Source organism: Arachis stenosperma, chromosome 6 (genome assembly GCF_014773155.1).
Source record: "Arachis stenosperma cultivar V10309 chromosome 6, arast.V10309.gnm1.PFL2, whole genome shotgun sequence".
NCBI classification, from domain to species: Eukaryota; Viridiplantae; Streptophyta; class Magnoliopsida; order Fabales; family Fabaceae; genus Arachis; species Arachis stenosperma.
Window position 1 is genome coordinate 923,688 of NC_080382.1, and position 13,209 is coordinate 936,896.

General features: G+C 31.2%; 1 protein-coding gene across 1 annotated transcript; it reads left to right on the forward strand.

The window, feature by feature from the left end:
* Nucleotides 1–7,155: 7,155 nt before the first annotated feature.
* Nucleotides 7,156–9,623, forward strand: LOC130935528 (xyloglucan galactosyltransferase MUR3). Its single transcript, XM_057865314.1, has one exon. It carries the CDS (start codon nucleotides 7,447–7,449, stop codon nucleotides 9,244–9,246), a length of 1,800 nt encoding a protein of 599 aa, XP_057721297.1. The 5' UTR covers nucleotides 7,156–7,446; the 3' UTR covers nucleotides 9,247–9,623.
* Nucleotides 9,624–13,209: the final 3,586 nt, after the last annotated feature.

Here is a 13,209-nt window from a genome sequence, read left to right on the forward strand (position 1 = left end):
AAATTTCGCATCCATACTCTCAAGTCAGCTTGAAAGTCAAGTAAAAAGTCTTGATATTCAAGAAAAACAATAATTGCCTTTTAACTTTTTTTTTTTTAAATAAAGGAGTTCAACACAATAAGGTAGAGCAACAACAAAACAAAAGAAAACTAAACAGCAAATACAAAATTCAATCTATAGTCATCTCTAACATTGTCATCAACAACTATTAAAATCAACTCCATTCCACTTTTTTAACTTATTTTTTATGTGTTGAAAATCTTAAACTTTGACATTCTTACACCATTTTTTTTCAACTTTAACTTCATATTTGCATCTATTATTAATTCTAACTAATTTTTTAAATTGGCACAATCTGTAGTTGGATTGCTTTCCTAGTAAAAAAATTCTATTTTTTACACTAACAAAAATTTATCAACAAAAAAATTAGTCAAAAAATTAAAAATATCAACTAATTGATTAATCGATTGGATAGGTTTAATTTTTTAATAATTAATTCATTTAAAAATAAAATATAAAATAATTAAAAATTATATATTTTATATATAAATATATTATTTTATTAAATTTAATTTAATTTCGGTTAAATTTCAATTAAATTTTAATTAAATCTTTCAATTTTTAAACATCGATTTGATTCCGGGTTTGATTTTGATAACTTTGGTTTGAGACACTTGTTTCTGTGGACTACAAACAGAAATTAGGAACGTTGATATCATGATGTGTATATAATTAATTAACAAACTTGCAAGATTCAGGTACATTAATAATTGCTTTAGACCAAAAAGTACTCACTCTTATATGTGACATGTAGCATTATTACTAATAAAGAAGAAGGAATTTTGATTGGATCAATGAAATGATGGCATAGGTGATGCATCAATGTATGGTATTAAAGTGTTAGTGCCATGTGAGTAGTGATAGCCCACTCACACGAAGACCTCTAAATCTATAAATCATGGCATAGGTGATACTATAGTTTCGTTTTCAACATTCATTGCACATAAAGTTCGCCTACTATTTGTCTTAGCAGGATTAAAAACATCTACAGAATAATGAGTTAATTACAAATAAGAGAAACGTTACGAAGAATATTTCTTTTATTAATATTAATCAGTATTTTAAACCAACATTTTATGGTTATACTATTAAAATTTAAAAAGTTATGTTTAAAATTTAATATAATAATATCTTTATTGATCATATTGACACAGAAAAACTATAAATTTGTTGATTACGTAGTATTACGCATAACTTATGCATAGATATACTTATATGAATACGAAATACACAGACATACGAATTTTAAATTTTTATAAGACATAACGACACTATATATTATATATATATATATATATTAATATATATATAATATAAAGTAATTTTTTGATAAATTATAATAATATTTTGATATTTTATTAATATTAAAATATAAATTAATTTTTAAGTATTTTTTATATTTTTTATTTATATAAAAGGCATTTAAAATATTTTATTTTAATAAATAATAATATATACTATTTCTAAACTCATTTTAAAAATACATGTTAAAAATAAGGTTGGACATATTAACACATGATGATATTTAGATATGTCCAGAAAAGAATTTTTTTATTAAACAGTTGAACACAAAGAACACGCGTATCCGATGAATGTCGTGTTCAAAATGTATCCAACATGCAAATGCGGTAACTCAGTGAAGTGTAAAATTATTAGTGATATATTTTTTAAAATAAAATTTAATGCATTAAAATTTTTGGTAACGTGTTTTAAATAAACAGTTTTTCATCAAAATATTTATAGTAAAACATTTTTTTTTTTTAACGCAAGCAAGCTAAGCCTTTTTCTTGGATGCATGGACCATGTTTTCCATGATGACTTTGCTTTTTGAATTTTTTTGTTTTTTAATATACTCTCTTATTATTATTTTTTTCTTCTAACTATGCTCTAACTCTAAATACTCCCAAATCAACGTAAATGTGCAATTTTTTTCCATCAATTTAATTAGAGCATCAAAGTGAGCACATTTGCGAAGGTAATAAGGTAGAGTAAAGTAAAGGGATCTATATATCATATGGGTTAGAGGTTAATCCTATGGTCATAGTACCATTCAAGCATACTTAGATAAATTTTAGGCGTAACTGAAGGAATTGTTTACTTTGTCATACTGATAATCGCGATGTGGTGGCAATGTGCATTTCCATTAGCTTTTTGGTTTTCATGTGTTGAATATCAAGAGTGATTAGGGGGACTGCATTTCATTATAAAAATATATCCTACCAAAGTACGAAACATCTATTGTATATTCAATTACTTTATTCATGATGTTTATGGATCACTTTTTACCTTTTTCTCTGAATATTCATTTATTTTGGCGATGAACTTTAATTTTATGAATATTCTTTAAAGATTACGTGCCTGAAAATGATATATATATATATATAGTAACTAATTAATTATTTATATAAAAAGGAAAAGTATTGGGGGCCAGCAGTTTTTTGAAAAGTTGGCCAACATTTAACCATCAAGAGAAAATTGAATGATTCCACACCATTGGATTTAATCTCACACCATTAAAAACACTCTTGATGGCTACTTGATGGTTAAAAAACACAAAAAATGCTGGCCCCCTAGCATTCCTCATATAAAAATAGAATATAAAATATATTAAATATATATAAAAATAAATATATACAAATATATTATATAAATTTGATGTCAATATAGCCAGTTAGCCATCCAAACAAAAATTGATGTCATATCTTTTATATCTTTTATATAAACAAATATTTTTTACGATTTTATTATATATCCAAGTATTTAAGTATTTTTGTCAACTAAATATAATAAAATTGGTTCAAATTTAATAAAAATTACTCACAAATTGTGACACAAATTTTTATTAAAAAAGTGAAACAAAAAAAATTAGAGAATGTGAAATAAGAATGGGAGTTTTAATTTGCATAGAATTTATTAGAAAAATAATACTAAAATTTTTTTTTATTATGATGTAAAAATTTCTTAATTTTGATATCGAAACCTTTTTACTGCGACGCATTAAATTTTTTTTTTAATTTTAGTCCTTTGAAAACTTCTTGTAAAATACTTGTGTTATTTTCAACTATAGGATATATTTTTTATTATCATTGAACTAATTGAATCGTATTGAACTCATATATAAGAAATTTAGTCATTTATGTGTCATTTTATAACAAATTGATGTTTTTCTCCAAAACATATTTAAATATATTTTATTAGTTGAGTTAAGTTTTTGGACTTGTAGTTTTTTAAAGATTTTTTTTATCATTTATCAAAAATTTATGTATCATTTCCAATAGATTTCAGCATCATTTACAAAAAAAATTATGTATCACTTTTGTTATCTTTAAACTAATTGATGTACTAGAACTAAGAAGTAATTTTACCAAAACTTGAGTTATAAATTTAAAAATTTTGATCGAAAAGAGGATAAGTAGAAAAATTTTCTACAAAAGGCGCAATAAAATAAAGCAAAACAAGTGCAAAATTTCGAAAAAAAATTAAATAATTATGTTTACGAATAAGAAGAAGAAGATGATAATGACGATGATAGACAAGGGAGAGGAAGAAGAAGAAGAAAAAAGAGAAAAAAAATTCAAATAATAAAAGAAAAAAATAAGAAGAAGAAAAAAAATGAAAAAAAGAAAAATAAAAAAGAAAAAAATGTATAAATATTATGACTTAGTTAAACTTGATCCTGTAAACAAATTTAGTTATCTAACATTTCTTTATTTTTTATAGACATTTTATAATATTAAAAATTAAGAGATCTAATATTATATAGATTAAAATCTTCAAATTGCAGAAGTATATTTGGTCTTTAATCTTTTTTATCTGTCACATAGAAGAGTTAAAACCATGGCTACCATGTGATTGACATGGTACATCACCATTACTACCACGACCTCCATTTCCTAATTCCATTATGGCAACAACTCAACAAATTTACCCACTAACAAGTGTAGAAGGTTATTTCACTAGAGAAGTAGAATTATTTATGTATAAGATTGGGATTAGAGTTCTAACATTGAAATTGATTTGAGTTAATTTAATAAATTCATTTGGTCAGTATTAATATTGTAATGTTTGAGGTGTGTTATGTTATTAGTTAACGTTTTACATCAGTAATTGAGATAGCAGAAGGATAAACTTTACTAACTATATTATTTTTGAGGACTACTTTGATTAATTTTATTTTTTGAAGACCAAAATAAAAATTAAATGATTTTTTAAAAATAAATTTGACTATTAGCTCTATTTTAGTGACTAAACTAGACTAAAAGACATATATTAACATTATTTTTTAATGAGAAAAAGATATATGAACAGTATTACAAGCTATTTTAAAAGTATTTTAAAAATTATTTATTATTTTTTATCATTATTTATTTTTAAGAATAATACTAAAAAATCAAAAGAATTTATTATTTTGATTATTAGTCTATAAAAATATGAACTAAAAATATATTATTAATTTGTTAGCTAAAAAAATTAAATTAATTAAAAATAATAATAAAAAATAATAAATTCTATTAATATTTTAATATGTCTGTATTTTGAATAATGTAACTGCTATTGTTAATACCTTTATAAGTATATAATTTACAAGTTTTCATTTCTCATATATGAACTAATCTGTCTTTTTACATATAAATTTTGAAAAAAAAAATAGATCCTGATCTTTTATTTCGTAAATATTTTTGTTTTTAACCATTTAAAAATATTTTAAATTACTTATCTCTTTAAAAATTAGACATATGAATCCTTCATTTAAATGAGTCAGTCAAACTTAACAAAAAATGTAATATAACTGCCATTATATTGAATTTCTTTCTTTTTGTTGAACCTCTTTCTTTTGCTAAGGTCCAAATTTAAAAATTAAAACAAAAAAATTAAGAAGGTAATTCTTTAGCTTTTAGATTTCATATAAGAAACTAAGAACATAATATTACTATTTGTATTAATTAGTGCACAATACAAAATTAAGAGAATAGTAATATCATTATAATTTTTTTGGTGACTAGAAAAAAAACAAACAACAACTAATAAAAAAAATAAATAAGAAATTGTTAAAGAAAGACAATCCTACTAAATATTATTTTCAGACTCCTTTTAAGGCAACAGAAATTCTACTTGGGGAGAAATGGTCCTTATTGCAATCTTTTTCATGATATCTACTACTGTGTTTACATCTCTCAATATCAACCGGAGATCAGCATGCCATTTTCAAGACATGATATTTCGGATTTTCAACACTAAAATATAAATAAAACTAGAGCAATCCTATAAATTATTGACAATAGTAAAGATCTTCACACAGTCTGTCTCACATATAATATCTCTTTTTTCCGAGTCTCAAGCTAAAAGAAAGCCTCTTCGAATAGCAAACAACTCTCATTCCAGAATACTATGACTCTCAATTGTTCTCAGACAGCCTCATTGCCACCTTTTCTTCCAATATCTGCTAACACAGGCAAAACCAATTGTCAAGATAGCTAGCATCACAATTAATCTTAAAGGTACCTATCGAGGGGAGAAATTCAAGAGACACTAACGGTAGATGGGATAGACAGTCATTACAACTCAAAAATATTATAGAATTTCTTTTCCAAGGACAAAGCCATACCAGTCACTTTGTCCATGGTCTAAGGCTCGTAGGAATGAAAGATCTCGTTATTACTCGAACGCCAAATCCACCAAAGACTTAGAAAAGAATCTAAAGGGGCGCTATTTGCTATTATGTAAGAACCAACTCATCAAATCCAGTGGTTGACCGGAGATCCCCAAAGCTTGCCAAACTAGCTGGGCTTTTAGACAATCCCGAATGCAATATAAAACCATTCCTGACCTGAGAAATATCGTGGATAGCTATCCGTGTGCAAAATGCCCATCCTAAAACAAAATGCAGTAGTAGGAAGAGCCTTCTGAAGACATAGCTAGGCTAAGAATTTGTGTTTTTTCGGAACATGTTGATGTCAAAGTCAAAGCCAATCCCTCATATCCTCCCAACTAAACATCTTCTTATTGAGGCACAAATAACCACTACGAGCGTCATAAACCTTTGAAGCCACACCAGTCCAACACCAATCGACCTTTGTACCTGCTTGAATATCCGAGTTGTAAGAGTTAATGTTGTTTTGCAGAGACTGATTCAGAGGAGAATAGATATTCTTAAGGTTTCTCTGTCCAAATGACCAAAGGTCAAAGATCCGAAGATCCGAATTAGAAATGTGAATATAATTCATCTCATGACATAATCACCCCTCTTTTCTCTATTTGAAAAATCAAAAGTTCTGTTCCAAATCCCTAATGTACCAAATAAAACCTTCCTTTAAAATATCTCAAGCTCGACATATACTCTTTCAAACATAAGATTTCCTACCTCAAAACCGATTGAAACAATTATTCTTAAGAAAATAGTATTTTTTTGTCAACAGTTGAACCTATAACTTATCAAGATGATGAAAAAAATTGTCAAACTAGGTTGGATCTAATTTTTAAACATAGTGTAGAGATAATTAAAATAAAATCATACTTAGATCCAATTTTTAAACAACTTTCTGTTCATGAATCACAAAACAATGCAATTATATATAGCAAGAGTTGTGTACATTGTTTGATGACTTGATCTTGACTTACTAACTGTTATTATATTTTGTAACATGAAAAAGGAACGGATGCTAGAAACAAATCAACTAAGATCCAAATGAATGAACGGTTGAATAACAAAGAATAATCATTCATTTAAACAGAGAAATTTATATGTTTAACTTTTAAAAAAAAATAAAAAACTTATTTTTGTTTTTGATCAACAACTTATTTATCCCTTTTGATACACTTGTTTATGTGTCTGTTTTCCATCATATATATTCACTAATCACATTATCACAGTATCACACACACCACAGTGATGTTAGATGTCAGTTGTAAATGAGCGATTACCCACATTTCCCCTCCAAAAAAGAGAACCCTATGGTAAAACCGACAAGTAACACACGAAACAATGCCAGGTGTCAGAACATGAGAGGACACCGACATAGGACAGTCGCCAGCGCCACGTTGCTAACGTGCACCTCCGTCCCCTCTCACACTCATTACCATTCCCATTCATTTCATCACCTCCCTCATTCTTCTCCTTCTTACTCTACATTACTATTTTACAATACAATACTTGCAGCTGATCTAACCTCGATTTCTTAAATCTTGAAGCATTCATCGTTCCTCGCGATTCGTGCACATTTTCTTCAAAACCCTCCAAATTCCCCCATTTCTTCCCAAATTACCCCATTTTCGCATCACGCGGACCTCATATCGATCCCCAATCTCCGTCATAATCATCATTTCTAGGGTTTACGGATTCTCTTTGGTCCCTAAATCCATCGATGGATCGATCCGAAACGGAATGAGATGAGACGGCGCCCCGTTACGGGCGTTCTCTCCGATCAGATGGAGAAGTCTGCGCCCAAGAATCAAAATTCTCGAATCTGCTTCCTCGCCGCTCTCTCCGCTTTCTTCTGGCTCCTCCTCCTCTACTTCCACTTCGTCGTACTCGGCACCACCACCACCCCCACCCCCTCCTCCGCTGTTGACCAATCCGCTAAGTTCATCAACCCCACTACTTTCGACGCCAATAAAGACGAAGATGATGATTCCAATGAATTACCTGTACAGCGGCTCCAGCCTCCGCCGCGGAAGCAGATTGGCTTCCCCGATCTCGATTCAGATTCCCAAAACCTAAACAAAAACCCTAATAATTCTCCTCTAAAGGAGAGGAATTTCCCCTTCATGAAAGCGCTGACAACCGCAGACAACAAGAACGACCCTTGCGCTGGAAAGTACATTTATGTCCACGATCTTCCATCGAGGTTCAACGAGGACATGCTCAAAGAGTGCAGAAGCTTGAGCCTTTGGACCAACATGTGCAAGTTCACCACAAATGCTGGCCTTGGTCCACCCCTCGAGAACGTTGAAGGTGTTTTCTCCAACACCGGTTGGTACGCCACAAACCAGTTCGCAGTTGATGTTATCTTCAGCAACAGGATGAAGCAGTACGAGTGCTTGACCAAGGATTCCTCCATTGCCGCCGCATTCTTCGTGCCGTTCTACGCCGGATTCGACATTGCACGGTACCTTTGGGGCTACAATATCTCAATGAGGGACGCTGCGTCGCTTGATTTGGTTGATTGGCTCATGAAAAGGCCGGAATGGAAGATCATGGGCGGGAAGGATCATTTTCTTGTTGCTGGAAGGATAACATGGGATTTCAGGAGGTTGAGTGAGGAAGAATCTGATTGGGGGAACAAGCTTCTGTTCTTGCCTGCGGCGAAGAACATGTCTATGCTTGTGGTTGAATCCAGTCCTTGGAATGCCAATGATTATGGGATCCCTTATCCGACATATTTTCACCCTGCCAAAGATGAAGATGTTTTTGTTTGGCAGGATAGGATGAGGAAGTTGAAGAGGAAATGGTTGTTCTCATTCGCAGGAGCGCCTCGCCCGGACAATCCGAAATCCATTAGGGGGCAGATAATTGAGCAGTGCAGGAGTTCAAAAGTTGGAAAGCTCTTGGAGTGTGATTTTGGAGAGAGCAAATGCCATTCCCCTAGCAGCATTATGCAGATGTTTCAGAGTTCACTATTCTGCCTTCAGCCACAGGGCGATTCGTACACGAGAAGATCCGCTTTTGATTCAATGCTGGCTGGTTGCATTCCTGTTTTCTTCCATCCGGGTTCAGCTTATACACAATATACTTGGCATCTTCCTAAGAATTACACCAAGTATTCCGTGTTCATCCCTGAGGATGATATTCGCAAGAGGAATGTGAGCATTGAGGAGAGGCTTAGTGAGATTCCACCGGAGCAAGTGAGCATCATGAGGGAGGAGGTTATTAGTCTCATTCCTAGGCTAGTGTATGCAGATCCTCGTTCCAAGTTAGAGACCCTTAAGGATGCGTTTGATGTTTCGGTGCAAGCAATCATTGACAAGGTTACCAATCTGAGGAAGGACATGATTGAGGGTCGCACAGATGAGAACTTCATTGAGGAGAACAGTTGGAAGTATGCATTGTTGGATGAGGGGCAGCGCGAGGTTGGGCCTCATGAATGGGATCCTTTCTTCTCAAAGCCGAAGGATGGCAATGGGGAATCCAGTGATACCTCTGCTGAAGCTGCAAAGAATTCTTGGAAAAATGAGCAGAGAAGCCAATAGTGATTCATCAAAATTGGAGATACGAATTTCATGATCTGGAGGCTTCTAAATGTGGATTAATGCAGACTCAAATCATTTCCCGAATTAGGGATGAAGAACAGGTAGAAAATCAATTGCTGGAGTTTTGAACTTGCTGCAGAATTTGTATGCGAGTTAACTATGCAGGTTTCTTTGTCGAGAACCCCCGGCTTTAAGAGATAGATATACTCTGCTTTCTACAGTTTTGTTATATATAGATTCTTTTTTTCTGTCTGGTTTCAACATTATGTATTCTCAGTGGCTCCTAGATGTATTCTCCAAGGTTTAATAATTATTTGATACAATACTTTTCTTCACTTGATTCATATTATAGGAAATATAAACAAAATTATGGTTAATCATGTGTTGAAGTGTGCACTTGAATGGTCTTTATATCTGTTGGTAGATGCATCAGCGTTGCATGGTTGTATGCTAGAGACTTGATACTATACTGAAGCATGGTTACATTTGGAAGATATAAGATCACTTTCATTCTATGACCATGAAAAATAATTGTCATACAATTCTTTACTTCTCCATTTGTTTGATTGTTTGCTCTGTTTCTTACCTAAAATAATAGTCCTTTCATTTGTTTGTATTAGTTGACATAATCATTTTACGTGTATAATTCAGGTTGCTTTTAGCAAGAAAACAAAGAAGAAAATGCTAGGCACAGTGAAATCCTCCGTTTGATTCACTATGATGAGTATCTTTGTGATGTCTTTTATGTCTTCTGTTGTGATATATTTTTAGTCTGGTTTACCTTCTGATGACTCTACTTAATTGAGATACAATTCTCAATAACATACTGTGAGGTTTCATTTATTTCTTTGTATTTGAATGGGGTGAATGTCGTAATTGGCACGCGTGGAAATCTTTAAGTTCTAATTGGTCTTTGTTTTAATCTTCTAGTTTTATTTTTCATGTTTTATGACAATTGTTTTTACAAATGTAAATAGATACCAACCATGCCTAATAACCTTTTTGGAATGAACTTCAGGTTGGGTGTGAGATATCATAGCTTTTGTCCTTAATGGATTTGCATTTTGCTTTTTGTCCTGTTGGTTTTTACTTTTTAATAAACCTTTTTTATCTGCATGTTCGTGCCTCTCTTTTGTCGTCTTTGTTTGTCTGGTGTCATTTTTTGCGGTCAAAAAGGTTATGGACTTATGGTTGGTTTGATGTTATATATAATAAGGCAATGCAAGCAATGATGGAGAATCTATGTACAAAATGATATTCAATTCGAAAGGTACTTAATTGTAATACAAATGTCCATGTTGATTGTAGACTAGTATCCTGTTCTCCGATGGTCTGAACTATTCCAATTAACTTCGTTCATAAATCATTTTATATATATATATATATATATATATATTAGACCAAGGATGGGGTGACTCGAACTCACAACCTTTAAGTGAGTATGGAGAGATTATGTCATTTGAACTATAGTTTGTTGGCATAAATCATAATAAATTACTAAACAAATATATGGTCAAATAAATATTAATCATTGAATTCTAACTGTACTTGGTTTCCTTTTGAGTTTAGTTCTATTTGGTTTTTGAGATTAGTGTGTTGTACCGATTTAGTCTCTAAAATCCTAATTTCTCTAAATTTAGTTTCCAAATTTAAAAAAGTACACCATGTTAGTCCTAAACAAATTTTTCATCACCAAAACTCAACGCCGTGAGTGGCATGACTTAGTCCTTGCCATGCTAGAGATGATAATGCCTAGATGACATAAAAAAAAAGTGAGATTGAACCAATTTGATCTTTTCTCGTCCTTTTATAAACTAAATCAAATAATATTCTTTTTATTCTTCTTCTTCTCCATCTTCTTCTTTTCTGTGCATAGTTGCAGTTCGAGAATCATGATTGCAGGTGGCAGCTTGAGTTCTATGCGCTCAATCACCAAGACCCTTACCCATAGTAGATCTTTGCAGGTTTCAGAGTGGTGTGATTGTGGCTGTTGCCATGTCCTCCGTTGATCAATAAATTTAAACTCTAATAAGTCATTCTTTGGATTTCTCAACTATAACGTGAGAAATTCTGCTCAATGATTGCATTTTTGTTAATGAATTTTGTTTGGAATATAAAAAATTATTTGTTTCAGACCACTAGCAAGAGGTGGGATCGATTATTTGTGTGGGCTGAGAATGGACAAGAAGAAGTGGTTGACAATGGACAACAAGAAGTGTGTGCCCTGTGCGGATTAATTGCCACTCGTCACTAACCACCATGAGCAGAGTTACAAATCCTTGCAGTTGTGTTTAATCTCCACGCACACTTATACACACTTTCTGAAAGTCAATATTTAGCTTTAAATTCTTTTTCCACCAACAACCACTACTTACTTTTAGCCATGGAAGAGAGAAATTTTTTGTTTTAAAATTCAGAGGGAAAGGAGAAGGAGAAGAGTGATCAAATTGGTGGAGAAGTGATGTTATATTACTTTAAAATCCTCAAACAACGTCGTTTCAATTTTTCTTTAGCGCCTAAATATATACGACGTTTTTTCCTTTCCAGCGTGGTAAGGATTAAGCCCCGTCACTCACGACGTTGAGCTTTAGTGATAGAAAATGACTTGAGATTAAAGTAATGTACTTTTTGAAATTAAGAGACTAAATTAAAACAACTGAAATTTTAAGAATTAACTCAATATAACTCGCCAATTTTAAAAACTAAAATAGGGCTCAACTCTTCCATTTTTCTACTATTAAAGGTAATTCATAATTAAAATTAGCAACCATTTTATAATAAAATTATCTCTTGATAAATAATTGATATGGCTTGAACTAAAAGTACCATGTCATAAAGTGCAAAAAATATTAAAATTGTGCTCCTAAAATATTAGGTAGCCTTTGCTTTTAAAAGGCAGACTATAGAGAAGTAAGTTTTCTCAATTTTTTCTATTATTTAATAAAATAAAATTTTTTATTATTCAATATTTTTTTTACATATATATATTTTTTGTCCTATTTAAAGATGGTAAGATGAGAAATCACACCTTTCGAAATAGTTAAAGAAAAAAATGGAGAGAATTCATTTTTTCCCATGGCATCTCCCTTCTTTTCTCCGCCAACGCAATTTCTTCCGACGATGATGCTGCCGCCTTCCACACCTACGGCGTTTCCCTTATCTCCTCCAGCGAGGCATGTCACATCCCTCTTCCAAATTCTATGAAACTAAAATTATATAAAACTAAAATGATTAGAATATTAATATTTTTGAAGTATCTAAAAATTTTCCTATTTATTACATTGAACCTTTTTTATGACCGACTCTGAACATTTATTTATTTATTTATTTATTGGAATTTTTTTAAGCTAATTCTATAGTATTTATAAATTAGTATTTAATTTTTATCTACTTATATTTTATAAAAAATACTAAATTGTTAAAAGTGATTTATTTTTATTTTTTTAAATTAAATATTAGTTCTTAATTTTTTTGACAAGTTAAGCACAACCATTTAGGTGCTATGGCGAATTTTTTTTTTTTTTTTATGTTGCTATTTTATCACTCCAACCAAACACTGTCTTACTATCAGCGAATTTAAGGGCCTTGTTTTCCGGAAGGACATTGATTCTTTTTCGTTGGTTTGCTAGTTAGTACTATTTGGTCATGGACCCACTTTCCTATTTGAAGGTGTTTAGATTCTACAAGGCCCAACTGTGTACATTGGTCTGAGATATACAACTATTGAGTGCAACTTGGACCAGCTCTGTTTTATGCTGTTTCTAATTTGGACTTGGACCTCTCATTGTATATGAACCAGTACCTCGGCATGTGTAGTGAGTGCTCATGTTATCCATGAGGGACAGGGACCCTTCATTACAATAATTCTTCCATTGATATAACCTATCTTTTTAGATAGCGTTTATTTTGAGGTATTTGAACAAAAATTACTAAAATTTCAATCTCTATTTTTTAAATTTTAGA